General features: G+C 48.8%; 1 protein-coding gene across 1 annotated transcript; it reads right to left on the minus strand.

The window, feature by feature from the left end:
• Window positions 1-8,566: 8,566 nt before the first annotated feature.
• On the minus strand, window positions 8,567-12,852 carry CHP2 (calcineurin like EF-hand protein 2). Its single transcript, XM_033217734.1, has 7 exons — window positions 12,373-12,852; window positions 11,759-11,831; window positions 11,566-11,646; window positions 11,298-11,428; window positions 11,053-11,114; window positions 10,177-10,299; window positions 8,567-9,971 (listed from the first exon to the last, which is right to left on the minus strand). The coding sequence occupies exons 1-7, from the start codon at window positions 12,434-12,436 to the stop codon at window positions 9,918-9,920; spliced, it is 588 nt and encodes a 195-aa protein (XP_033073625.1). The 5' UTR covers window positions 12,437-12,852; the 3' UTR covers window positions 8,567-9,917.
• Between the last annotated feature and the right edge of the window lie 440 nt (window positions 12,853-13,292).

Below are 13,292 nucleotides of genomic sequence, written 5' to 3' on the forward strand. Positions count from 1 at the left end.
CCACTTCCTGTTTCCTAGGACACGCTCTCTAGAAGCCTTTTCTAGACACTGTTCCTGTGAGGATGTGAATGTCTAGAGCTATGGCAGTCATTTTGTAACCATGAGTCAATATACCTGAGCATTAAAAGCCAACATACTAAGGAATAGAAGGATAAAACATCTTGGAGTCTCAATTACATTGTTTAATCATTCAGTAACTCTAAGACTGCCTACCACCAGAGACATCTTATAATGTGAGATAATTGTTTTAATTATTTAAGCCACTGTTAGCTGGTAATTTTGTTATTTGTAGCCAAAACCAAACTAACTAGTATATAGTTATCTGTTGATTTTGCCTGTTCAACATGCAGCCTCCTTCTTCCCATAACAACATTCTGATATTCCTTTAGGGAATCAACACACACACACACACACACACACACACACACACACATTGCATTTGGTTCAAGTGGGATTGACTTCAGTCCGTAGTACTGGGACAAGCATGTGAACAAGTCTGGATAACCAGAGTGTTGCATTTACCTGGCTACAATGGATGGGCCAATGAGATTTTGTTCTGGGACTTTTGACAGAACTGTTGGAAAAGAGAGACTCATTATCCTTAGCAAAGTAACACAGAAACAGAAAACCAAATACCACATGTTTTCACTTATAAGTGGGAGCTAAATGATGAGAACACATGGACACACAGAGGGGAACAACACACACTGGGGTCTTTTGGAGGATGGAGGGTGGAAGGAAAGAGAGGATCAGGAAAAATAACTAATGGGTAGTAGGCTTAATACCTGGGTGACTAAATAATCTGTGCAGCCACCTCCCATTACACAAGTTTACCTGTGTAACAAACCTGCACTTGTACCCCTGAACTTAAGATAAAATTTTTTTAAAAAGAGAGAGAGGCTCTCTTTTTACTGGTATTTTATTTTACTGCTTAAGAATGAAACCAACACATTGGCTGGGCACGGTGGCTCACACCTGTAATCCCAGCACTTTAGGAGGCTGAGGTGGGTGGATCACTTGAGGTCAGGAGTTCAAGATCAGCATGGCCAACATGGTGAAACCCCGTCCCTACTAAAAATACAAACATTAGCCCAGTGTGGTGGCACAGGCCTGTAATCTCAGCTACTTGGGAGACTGAGGCAAGAGGTTCCCTTGAACCCAGGAGGCAGAAGTTGCAGTGAGCCAACATCACTCCACTGCCCTCCAGCCTGGGCAACAGAATGAGACCTGTCTAAAGAAAAAAAAATGAATGAATGAATGAATGAATGAAACGAACGAATGAATGAACCAACACAGAGGACAGCAGAGTTGAGAAATGAAAGACTAATTTCTGGTAATATCATTGAGCCTTTGGGACTCACCTTTGCCTGGTGTACCTTTGGACTTTTCTTTCAGCTATATGAACCAATACATTTCTATTATTTTATTAGCCACTTAACAACTGAAGAATCCTGACTGGTGCAGGCCAGAGTCCAGGCTTATAAATGAGGCCAAGGGCCTCAGCTAAAATAAGTAGGTTTGAGGGAGAAGGGGAGAGAGAAAGGATAAGATACAGCTCCGGAGGGCAGCTGCTAGTATCTCTCTCTGTCACAGATGACAGAAGCTAAGGCCCCGAGGGTTAAAATCACTTACTCAAGGTTGTACGGCAGCTCATTATAAGGGTCCAAATTCAAACCCAGGCCTAACAAGACTCAGCTATGCCGTATCGCCAGTGTGGTTTTACTAAACCACACTAATTCTCAGGGTAGGGCTCTACCAGGAATCAAGACTGTATGTTGCCTCTTAAACATTAAGAGTTTTATTGGAGCTGGGCGTGGTGGCTCACGCCTGTAATCCCAGCACTTTAGGAGGCCAAGGCAGGTGGATCCCCTGAGGTCAGGAGTTCAAGACCAGCCTAGCCAACATGGCAAAACCCCATCTCTCCTAAAAATACAAAAATTAGCCAGGCATGGTGGTGGGTGCCTGTAATCCCAGCTACTCAGTTGGCTGAGGCAGGAGAACCACTTAAACCTGGGAGGCAGAGGTTTCAGTAAGCTGAGATCCCGCCACTGCACTCCAGCCTGGGCAACAGAGTGAGATTCCATCTCAAAAAAAAAGAGTTTTATTGGTATTGCTTAGGTAGGGCTGAGGACTAGGTCAGAATTCCTAACTATTTTCCTGATCGGTTAGCAAGGGGCAATGACAGCATAACCAGGTCTGCCCAACATCACTACCTATGTCCTTCTATAGCCATGCGCTGCATTATAACGTTTTGGTCAATGACAGACCACATATATGACGATGGTCCCATAGGACTGTAATACCACAGTTTTACTGTAATGTGCCTATGTTTAGTTATCTTTAGATACACAAATACTTACCATTATGTTGCAGTTGCCTACAGTATTTAATGTAGTAACATGCCGTGCAGGTTTCTCACCTGATAGCAATCAGCTATACCGTATCGCCTAGGTGTACAGTAGGCTACACCATCTAGGTTTGTGTAAACACATTTTATGATGTTCATACAATGATGAAAACACCAACAACACATTTCATTTCCTAGTTGCTAAGCGAAGCACGATTGTACTTGTTTCTCTTCCGAGAGCTCCCTACTCACCGTCTCAAGTTTTGTCTCCTTGGCAAAGAGAGGTACTTCTTCTGGAGCTGCCATCTCCTCTTTGAGATACGTAGATGGGTTCTTCTAGAAAATTCCAGGATAGCCAAGGCCCTTCCCAGCACCCTCAGTGGAACAAGCTGGGACCCCTCCAGTGCCCATCCCACTCCTGGCTGGGAAGCACCCTCCGTCTCAAATGAGGATCGCAAGCACCAGGACTAGAGCCACCTCCAGTTTCTCCCTTGGGGACTCTACCATCTTAGCCCAGCAAGTGGGCAAGTTCATGGGCCATGTCTCCAAACTTACAAGTCTTACAAGGTTCTGGAGACGAATGTCAGCAGAGGGCTGTTGCTTTTAATATTTCCAACTCCACCAAGCATGTGTCGTAATGTCCTGTTACTTGTCCCTGGACCTGGCCTGATGAGTGAATTCCACTATGATGGCCAACCTCTACCAAACCCAACCTGACCAGTGGCCAACCTGAGCATCACGATGTCCATCCCACTGATGGCTGCCTCCAGATGGTCCCTGAAGGGACAGAAAGTGAAGACTCAACCCAAGTTGATTTCCTCATAGTCTCCTCCAGGCAGTGGTTCCCAAGGTATGGGAAGCGCACCATTCACATACACAAGATGATTCTGGGTAGTAACAACACAGCTCAATAACACTGAATCGCACAGTGAAAAGGTCATTTCTAACCAGGTACAGTAGCTCACACTTGTAATTCCAGCCCAGGCAATATAGCAAGACCCTATCTCTACAAAAAAATAGCAAAATTAACCAGGTGTAGTGGCATGTACCTGTGATCTCAACTATTCAAGAGGCTAAGGTGAGAGGATCACTTGAGCACCAGAAGTAGAGGCTGCAGTGTGCCAAGATCACACCACTGCACTCCAGCCTTGGTGACAGAGCAAGATCCAGTCTCAAAAAAAGAAAAAAAATTTAGGCCGGGCGCGGTGGCTCAAGCCTGTAATCCCAGCACTTTGGGAGGCCGAGACGGGCGGATCACGAGGTCAGGAGATCGAGACCATCCTGGCGAACACTGTGAAACCCCGTCTCTACTAAAAATACAAAAACTAGCCGGGCGAGGTGGCGGGCGCCTGTAGTCCCAGCTACTCGGGAGGCTGAGGCAGGAGAATGGCGTAAACCCAGGAGGCGGAGCTTGCAGTGAGCTGAGATCCGGCCACTGCACTCCAGCCTGGGCGACAGAGCGAGACTCCGCCTCAAAAAAAAAAAAAAAAAAAAATTATACCCTTCTCAATTCTTTTTTGCATTTTTCAGATCACCAAAGAGAAATCTCTGTTTTAGGCAGGTTTATCTTTTAAAACTCCTTAACACTTGTTAAATCTTGTTTAACACTTGTTAAATTAACACTTGTTAATCTTCTCCCTGTAAAAACAGTATTATTTTTGATTGACATATAATGATCATACATATTTACAGAATACAGTTGATGTTTTTGTTTTTGTTTGTGTTTATGTTTTGAGACAGAGTCTTGCTCTGTTGCCCAGGCTGGAGTGCAGTGGCGCAATCTCGGCTCACTGCAGCCTGGGCAGTGATTCTGGGTTCAAGCGATTCTCCTGCCTCAGCCTCCCAAGTAGCTGGGATTACAGGTGCCTGCCACCATGCCTGGCTAATTTTTGTATTTTTAGTAGAGACAGGGTCTCACCATGTTGGCCAGGCTGGTCTCAAACTCCTGACCTCAGGTGATCTGCCCACCTCAGCCTCCCAAAGTGCTGGGATTAGAGGCGTGAGCTACTGCACCCAGCTCAGTGTGATATTTTGATACATGTATACAATGTGTAATTCTCAAATGAGGGTAATTAGTATATTCTTCACCTCAAACATTTATCCTTTATTTGTGTTGATATCCCTTATATGTGTATTTTTTGTTTGTTTCTTTGCATGTACTATATTTGTGTAGTTATCTTATTTATAGTCATTGATGCTGCTTTTATTTTATAGGAGTGATAATGAATGATTGGATGCAGAAAATATACTTTAAAAAGAAAATAAAATTTATAGGAGTAAATGAAATTTCCTGTATAAACTCAAATGCATAAATTTTAAGTGAGTCTGTTTATAGACAATGAGTAACAGTATAGGACACAGATGCTGTACAGCAACAATAATGAAGATGGTAAACAAATCACTAAAAATTGTCAACTGCTGCTCATAGGAGAGGGGCTCCTCATCAGGACCCCTCTAGAACAAATCCACAGGCGTCTGCCAGACTTGACATCCAGAGGGTGGGGTTCAGCAGTTTCTGCCCAGCAGCCAGACTGCAGCCCCTCATCTGCATGGCAAAAGCCGCCCCTCCTGAGGTTGGGTGGAATCTGGGGGTTTCGTGCTGAGAGTGGTTTGTGCCTCCGACCACCAGAACAGTGAGTGGAGCCCTGGGGATCCCTCAGGCCCTCTAGTAACTTTTATGAGATGAGGAGCACCAGTGAGTGGTACTGAGTTCCTAGAGAAGGTGTGGGCATGAATAGATGGGGAGATCTTTCTTTAGAGCTTATGGGCCTGGCGCTATGCTCAGTGCCTTATGGCTGTTGGAGACCTTCTTATAGAGAGCAGTCACTAGGAGCCTGGCTGGAAGCTTTAGTTCAATGTTTTCAAAAAATTTTTCCTTCATCTTCTGATATCGAAATCACTTATTTAAAAATATATAGATCTGGGTTGGCCACAGTGTCTCATGCCTATAATCCCAGTATTTTGGGAGGGCCAAAAAAGGGGGTTCAGGTCAGGTGTGGTGGCTCACGCCTGTAATCCCAGCACTTTGGGAGGCCAAGGCGGGCGGATCACTTGAGGTCAGGAGTTCAAGAGCAGCCTGGCCAACATGGCGAAACCCTGTCTCTACTAAAAATACAAAAATTAGCTGGGCATGGTGGTGCACACCTGTAGTCCCAGCTACTCAGGAGGCTAAGGCAGGAGAATCACTTGAACCCAGAAGGCTGAGGTTGCAGTGAGCCAAGATCACACCACTGCACTCCAACCTTGGTGACAGAGCAAGACTCCATCTCCAAAAAAACAAATAAACAAAAATTAGCCAGGCATGGTGGTGCACACCTTTAGTCCCAGCTACTTGGGAGGCTGATGCAGAATTGCTTGAACCCAGGAGGCGGAGGTTGCAGTGAGCCAAGATCACACCACTGCACTCCACCCTTGGTGACAGAGCAAGACTCCATCTCAAAAAAAAAATTAGCCAGGTGTGGTGACACACACCTCTAGTCCCAGCTATTCAGGAGGCTGATGCAGGAGAATCGCTTGAACTCAGGAGGCAGAGGTTGCAGTGAGCTGAGAACCCACCACTGCACTCCAGCCTGGGCTACAAAGTGAGACCCCATCTCAAATAATAATAATAAATGCTAAAAGTTGAAATGTGGTTAATCCACATTTCACATTATGGTTAACCCCAGACAATTCCAGGTTCCTAGGGCCCCAAGGTGCATCATATTTACATGACCTCAAACTTCTTTTTTTTTTTTTTTTGAGACAGAGTCTCACTCTGTCCCCCAGGCTGGAGTGCAGTGGCCGGACCTCAGCTCACTGCAACCTCTGCCTCCCGGGTTTACACCATTCTCCTGCCTCAGCCTCCCGAGTAGCTGGGACTACAGGCGCCCGCCACCTTGCCTGGCTGGTTTTTGTTTGTTTGTTTTTTGTTTTTTTTTAGTAGAGACGGGGTTTCACCGTGTTCACCAGGATGGTCTCGATTTCCTGACCTCATGATCCGCCCATCTCGGCCTCCCAAGGTGCTAGGATTACAGGCTTGAGCCACCGCGCCCGGCCTCAAACTTCTAAAATCAGAAAGTGCCAGGAGCTGTGCATCGCTTCCTCAAAATTTCCCACAGAGTACTCACAATAATGGATGAGTGTGAGCTTGTGTTCTGGAAGGTCTAGTGTCTCTCAGGTTGGGTTTTGCCAGAAGCACCCTGAGGTTTGACAGTAAGTTTATTTGTGAGGTGATCCAGGAAGCACTAATAGGGAAGTACGCCCGTGAGACAGAAGGGGAAGGAAGCCAGGACAGGGTGGGTTTTTGTTGTTGTTGTTTGTTGTTTTGGGGTTTTTTTGTGTTTTTTGAGACAGAGTCTCACTGTTGCCTAGGCTGGAGTGTAGTGGCACAGTCTTAGCTCACTGCAACCCCTGCCTCCCAAGTTCAAGCAATTCTCCTGGCCCAGCCTCCCAAGTAGCAGAATTACAGCTGCATGTGACCACGCCTGAGTAATTTTTGTATTTTTAGTAGAGACAGGGTTTCACCATATTGGCCAAGCTGGTCTCGAACTCCTGACCTCAGGTGATCCACCCACCTTGGCTTCCCAAAGTGCTGGGATGACAGGCCTGAGCCACTGCACCCAGCCAGGACAGGGTGATTTAACAAGCAAATCAATTAATGCTGTGAGCAATCCGGGCTCAAATCTGCTGGAAATTTCTGAGAATTAAGAAAACATGTATCTAAATTGTGCCGCCTGAAGGATGAAGTAACTGGGTTTTTATCCAATCAATTTCCATCTGTCACTAGTTAAGAGCTACTCCTAATGTCATAAACTCCCTGGCACTTCCATCCTGCCCCTTGTACAGGTTGAATATGTGCAAAGCCCTCGGGCAAAACATCACAGTGCTTGGAAAAAGAAGCCACTAGCATGTATGGCTGGGTGCGGTGGCTCACGCCTATAATCCCAGCACTTTGGGAGCCTGAGATGGGCGAATCACTTGAGTCTAGGAGTTCAAGTCTAGCCTGGGCAACATGGTGAAACCCCATCTCTTTAAAAAACAAAATTAGCTGGGCATGGTGGCATGTGCCTGTAGTCCCAGCTATTCAGAAGGCTGAGGTGGCAACATTGCTTGACCCCGGGAGGCAGAGGTTGCAGTGAGCCAAGACTGTGCCACTGCACTCCAGCCTAGGTGACAAAGCTAGACCCTGTCTCAAAAAAGAAGAAAGAAGGGAAGAAAGAGAGAAAGAAAAGAAAAGAAAAGAGAAAAGAAAAGAGAGAGAGAGAAAGAAAGAAAGAAAGAAAGAAAGAAGAAAGAAAGAAAGAAAGAAAGAAAGAAAGGGAAAGAAAGAAAGAAAGGGAAAGAAAGAAAGGAAGGAAGGAAGGAAGGAAAGAAGAAAAGAAGGAAGGAAGGAAGAAAGAGGGAAGGAAGGGAGGGAGGGAGGGAAGGAAGGAAGAAGGAAGGAAGGAAGGAAGGAAGGAAGGAAAGAAGGAAGGAAAGAAGAAAGAAAGAAAAAGAAGAAAAAAGGGAAGAAACCATTGGCATGCTAAGTAATGGCAAATGTTTATCAGGTGGTGTGCAGATAAATGTTTAACAACTGGCTTTTCTGGAGGAAAAAGCCTTAACCTGTTGCATTTACCAATGTCTGTGGTGTAAATATTCCCACTATAGCCAGTTTCAAGCTACTAACACATCATTGAAAGCAGAGTTGAGATGTTATAAGCTCAGCTGGGGCCGGGCGCGGTGGCTCAAGCCTGTAATCCCAGCACTTTGGGAGGCCGAGGCGGGCGGATCACGAGGTCAGGAGATCGAGACCCTCCTGGCTAACACGGTGAAACCTCGTCTCTACTAAAATACAAAAAACTAGCCGGGCGCGGTGGCGGGCTCCTGTAGTCCCAGCTACTCGGAGGCTGAGGCGGGAGAATGGCGGGAACCCGGGAGGCGGAGCTTGCAGTGAGCGAGATCGCGCCACTGCACTCCAGCCTGGGCGACACAGCGAGACTCCGTCTCAAAAAAAAAAAAAAAAAAGCTCAGCTGGTTCTCATGTGTTGATGCAAGGCAACCAAAGACCAGCTCTGGGAGGAAGAAAAACAGCAAGGCAATTACAGTGTCTCCCACGAAAGCAACCAGAGCGCTCTGCTGCAGACAGAGTCTCATGGTTTTATGGGACATCCTACTCCATTCCGTCTTATATCAATGTTTGAACGTCTTACCATGAAAACAAGCTTACTCTTAGACTCTTCGAACGCATTCACACTCTAGGAAGGTATGTATTGTTTATTATTTTTACATCAACTCTTCCCTACCCCATCAAGCCCGATCATCCTAGCATGCACCCAGGAAATCAGCAAAAACCCATTTAAGAGTCCAGACTTCAAGGGTCCTTCACAGTAATGGGCATCTCTTGTTTTGCCCAAGCAGAGCAGACCACTCATTTCTCCTTATTCTGCTAATTGTATTTCATTTTCCTTTAAGCAACCACTTCCACCCTATCCTGAATCCTCAGACCTTGTTTCCCTGGCTCTAGGGATTAGTACATGACACAGGCCTGGCCTGTGAACACTCAGAGCATTCCATTCCCCTAGAAGTAGGGATGAGACCCCAACCAGGTCAATGACTCTCTCCACTTGGAATTATTGGAATAAGAAAATCTCTTCCCACTGGGTTACTGGGTTAGCAGGATAGAAGCCTGGAGCTGATAGTAGTCATCTCCACCACTAGGAAAGAGCCTTCCTGAAAATGAGGCTTATGGACAGAAAAAGCTGAGCTGGGAGATGGAGAATAACTGGGGTCTGATGACATCATTTGTGCCCTTGGGTCCAGCTGTGCCTAAAGTAAGATATTTCCAGACTTTTTAATTACATGAGCTCTTAAAATTTCTTTCTGACTTAAATCACTTTGAGTTGGGTTTTCAGTGATTTACAACCAAAAGATGACTGGCTGATTCTCAGCTCTGAGACCAAATGAGCTGGACCTGGCATCAGGTCTGTGGTCTGTTAGGAACCGGGCCGCACAGCACAAGGTGAGTGGCAGGCAAGCTGAAACTTCATCTGTATTTACAGCCACTCCCTATTGCTCACATTACGGCCTGAGCTCTGCCTCCTGTCAGATCAGCAGTGGCATTAGATTCTCATAGGAGCCCAAATCCTACTGTGAACTTCACACCCAGGGGATCTAAGTTGTGCGCTCCCTATGAGAATCTAATGCCTGATGATCTGTCACTGTCTCCAATCACTCCCAGATGGAACCATCTAGTTGCAGGAAAACAAGCTCGGGGCTCCCGCTGATTCTTCATTATGGTGGGTTGTATAATTATTTCATTATATATTACAATGTAATCATAACAGAAATAAAGTGCACAATAAATGTAATGCACTTGAATCATCCCAAAACCATCCCCTGTCACCCATCCGTGGAAAAATTGTCCCCGATGCCAAAAAGGCTGGGGACTGCTGAGCTAGACTTTAGTACACATCCTTCCAGCTTTCTTCCCTTGGCCCTAAATAGAGGTAGAAGCAAAAATACAGTTTATTGGCGTCCTGCGTCCATGTGGGCTTTGGATGAATTCCAAGGAGATACTGGTTGCAGGAGCAAGCCCAAGGCACAAACGGAGTCACTTTAGGATCCTGATGCTCATTTTTTGCTCAACGTCCATCTTCTCTAAGGACTGAGGGGGAAACGAATGACAGGCAGACGAATGGAGACTCTCAACTCTCCATGCTCCCAACCTCCTCCCCCAGTATTCTACCCATTCCAGAGACTCCATCATTCCCAGGGAACCCCTATCTTTCCACCCTCCTCCGTTGAACATTTCCCATGTCTGCCCCAGGGACTCCTGATCTCAACTCCCCAGTCCCCAAGGGCACTCTGACCTTGGTGAACTCCACGAAGGACACAGCCCCATCCCCATCTTCATCAGCCTCCTGCACCGTGCGGTCAGCGATGTTCTCCAGCTGCTCTTCTGTCACCTGTACCCCGACCATCAGACGGAGAACCTAGGAGACAAGTGAAGAGGCAGCCAAAAAGAGGGGGCACGAAGGCTGCTACTCCCCCATCCCCTAAACCTTGCCCACCTCATCCCAAAAGCTATTACTAATTTTATAATCCATCCTTCATCCATTTTTCACCGTATCCCCCCAATAATTTTCCCTACTGCTTCAACAACCAATCTCCTATCTCTCCCTCACCATCCCACACTACCCTCAGCATATGCTCAAACTCATTACCCAACTTTATCACCCAACCTCCATCCATCCTCCACACCATTATCCACCTCAACCACTAAGGGTTTCTAATACCATCCTCATTCCATCACATCTTTTCCAGAGTTTCTCGATCTTGACACTATTGACATTTGGAGCCAGATAACTCCTTGTTGGAGGAGGCTCTCCTGGGTGTTGCATGATATAGAGCCACATTCCTGACCTCTACCCACTAGATGCCAGTAGCACACTCTCTCCCCCTTTGTGACAACAAAAAGCATCTCCAGATATTGCCAGATGTTCACTCAGGGAGCAAAATCACCCCCAGTTGAGAATCACTGATCTATTCCCAACCTCATAGTCAACTGCTCCCCACTCAAACTCCCAACAAACCCACACTCCAACTCCACCCATTCCCATTTCCCAACCAATACCCCAATTATCTGCGCCCCAGTTCCCCAATCATCCCACCCCATCTCTCACACCATTGCATTTAACCATCCCATCCTTCACACATCACATCTCTTGCTCTCGCTTTCTGCTAACCTGCAGCATCTCATGCCTGGAGATCTTCCCATCACGATCCAGGTCATAGAGCTGAAATGCATCTGGGGAGAGGGTGGGAGGGGGAAAGGAAGGTAGGTCTTCCCTGGCTCTCTTCCAGCAGAAGGCCACCCTGGAGGAGGGGGGAGGTTGTCAATGGGCTCAGGAAGGGAATGGGAGATTCCTGGAGCCTGTCCCTGGTGTGGGTACATCTGCATTCTCACTTGGGCAGGTCTTCACAAACTCACAGTGAAGTTTGTTCCTTCTGCTGTTGAGAGGTTCAGGTTTCTTGGGGTCTTGGGTTTCTGTGTCCTCATCTTCTACAGGACGAAAATGAGCCAGGACCCTGACAAAGCCTGGGAAATCCACTTGCTGGCTCCTGGGGAGACAGGGGGCAGAATGGAAAGAGGTGGTGGTCACCTTAGTCATCACTCTGCCTCAATCTCTAAACTCCCCTCCCACCCACTCTCACGCTGGTTTTCCCGCCTCCACCTCCCCATGCCCAGCAGGCCTCACCCGTCGGGGAAGAAGCTTTCTATAATGCGGTCTCCCAGGGGGTTCACGGCGAGCGCCCCTATCTGCTGGAGATCCATGCGGCTGCAAAGCCAAAGTTCAAAGAGGGTAAGGCAGAGATGCTAGATGGAGAGTCAAAGAGGGACGTGGAGTCAGAGAGACAGAGGACAGAGTCATGAGGTCGGCTCCCCCTCACCTCAGGTAGCCCTTCTTGTTCCTGTCCAGTGCCCGGAACCGGTGGTGCAGGCGGAGCAGGCTGGCTTGGGAGACTGCGGGAAGGAGAAAGGGGTGGTGTGTGACGCTGCGGGGCCCGCTCCAGAAACCCGCCTCAATAGGCCGGGAAGATAGGCCAGAGACAGCGGGGGCTGGCTGGATGGGGCGATCATCCCGAGGAATGAGGGGTGGAGCTGGCCGGGGTGGAGGGAGAGTGACGTGACCCCGCGAAGATCAGGTTGGAGACCCGGGCGGCTCGCAACCTCCCGAAAACCAAAGTACCAAAGCCATCCCTTCCATCCGCCGTCAGCTCTGCCTTCAGCTTCGATCCAGGCTCGAGGACACCTGGGTGCCTGGATTTATCTGGACTCCAACCCCGTGAACCCGGATCCTCCCCAAACTTGGAGGCTGGGACCCCTAGATTAACCCGCCCCGAGCCCAGAGATCCCAGGCGCTGGGGTCTTGGTCTTCCAGCTCCAGGGAGCCCCGGACCCCGGACTTGTAAGTTCGTCCATCCTTCAACTCAACCCCTTCCCTAGCCCCGGACGCCTGGGTTCGCCCGGTCCCCTCCGCAGCCGCCGGTGCAGGCGCACTCACAGCCGGTCTCTCGCCGAATACTGTCCGCGTCGGGAATGGCCGCGTGGGAGCTGCGCGACCCCATGGCCGAGCTGGAGGCGGGAGGGCCGGAGCAGCCACCCAGACCCACGCGTTCTCTCCTCCTGCGGGAGAGGCGTGGCCGCCCCAGTGGCCCCAGGGGACGAAGGCCACAAGCCTGGCGCGCGGCCAAGCTCCAGAACCCCGGCGTGCCTCGCCTCCCACCCGCGACCCGGGCGAATGGAAAACAATGTCTAGGGTGGCGGGTCAGAGGGAAGCTGCGAACAACTGGCTGTTTCAGTTCCGAGATTTTGCGATCGGCGCGGGAGAGACTGGTCGAGTCCCGCGCTCCGCCTTTCCACGCCTCCCCCGGGGCCGGTTCCCACGGTCTGCCCCGACTCCTGAGCCACCTCCTCCTTCGCGGGCCCCGGGCGCTCCCAACCTCAGGGCGCTCCCCGGCGTCGATGCTGACGAAGCCTGGGAGACCTGACCTCCTCTGTAGAGACCACGCCCTGCTGGAAGGCGGGTGGCCTATGGGGAGGGAATCCTGGGGGTGGGAGGAGAGGCATGAAGGACTCCCGAAGACTGAGAAGTAGGGAGGGACGGTGAGATGAAGGGTGTGCGTTAGGTTAACTGGAAAGAGCACTGGTTTAGGAGTCCTTATTGGAATCCCAGCCGTGCCCCTGACTCTGGGAAAGTCAGTAAATCTTGGTTTCATCCCTTTTGTTCGGCCCACATTGCCTTATCGTTGTTTAATTGAGCCAAAGCTTAAAATTCAGGAGATTTAACCCAAAATCCATATTCTTGGCTTTTCCTGAGAAATCAGAAGTTCTGTCACCACCAGGCCCAGAGCTGTCTTCTGGCCACAGTCCCTCCAAGCCCAGTTCACTCCCTTAGGTGCCTACTGACCCCCTAGAGCTCCA

This window comes from Trachypithecus francoisi, unplaced genomic scaffold (assembly GCF_009764315.1).
Source record: "Trachypithecus francoisi isolate TF-2019V2 unplaced genomic scaffold, Tfra_2.0 Lachesis_group10, whole genome shotgun sequence".
NCBI lineage: Eukaryota > Metazoa > Chordata > Mammalia > Primates > Cercopithecidae > Trachypithecus > Trachypithecus francoisi.

Coding starts and splice junctions, on each gene's coding strand:
- CHP2 (XM_033217734.1), bottom strand. CDS start 12,436: ATGGGGTCGCGCAGCTCCCACGCGGCCATTCCCGACGCGGACAGTATT. Junction 11,115..11,297: donor CAGAAGGAACAAACTTCACT/GTGAGTTTGTGA, acceptor CCCTCTCCCCAG/ATGCATTTCAGCTCTATGAC. Junction 10,300..11,052: donor CCAGGCATGAGATGCTGCAG/GTTAGCAGAAAG, acceptor CTTGTCTCCTAG/GTTCTCCGTCTGATGGTCGG.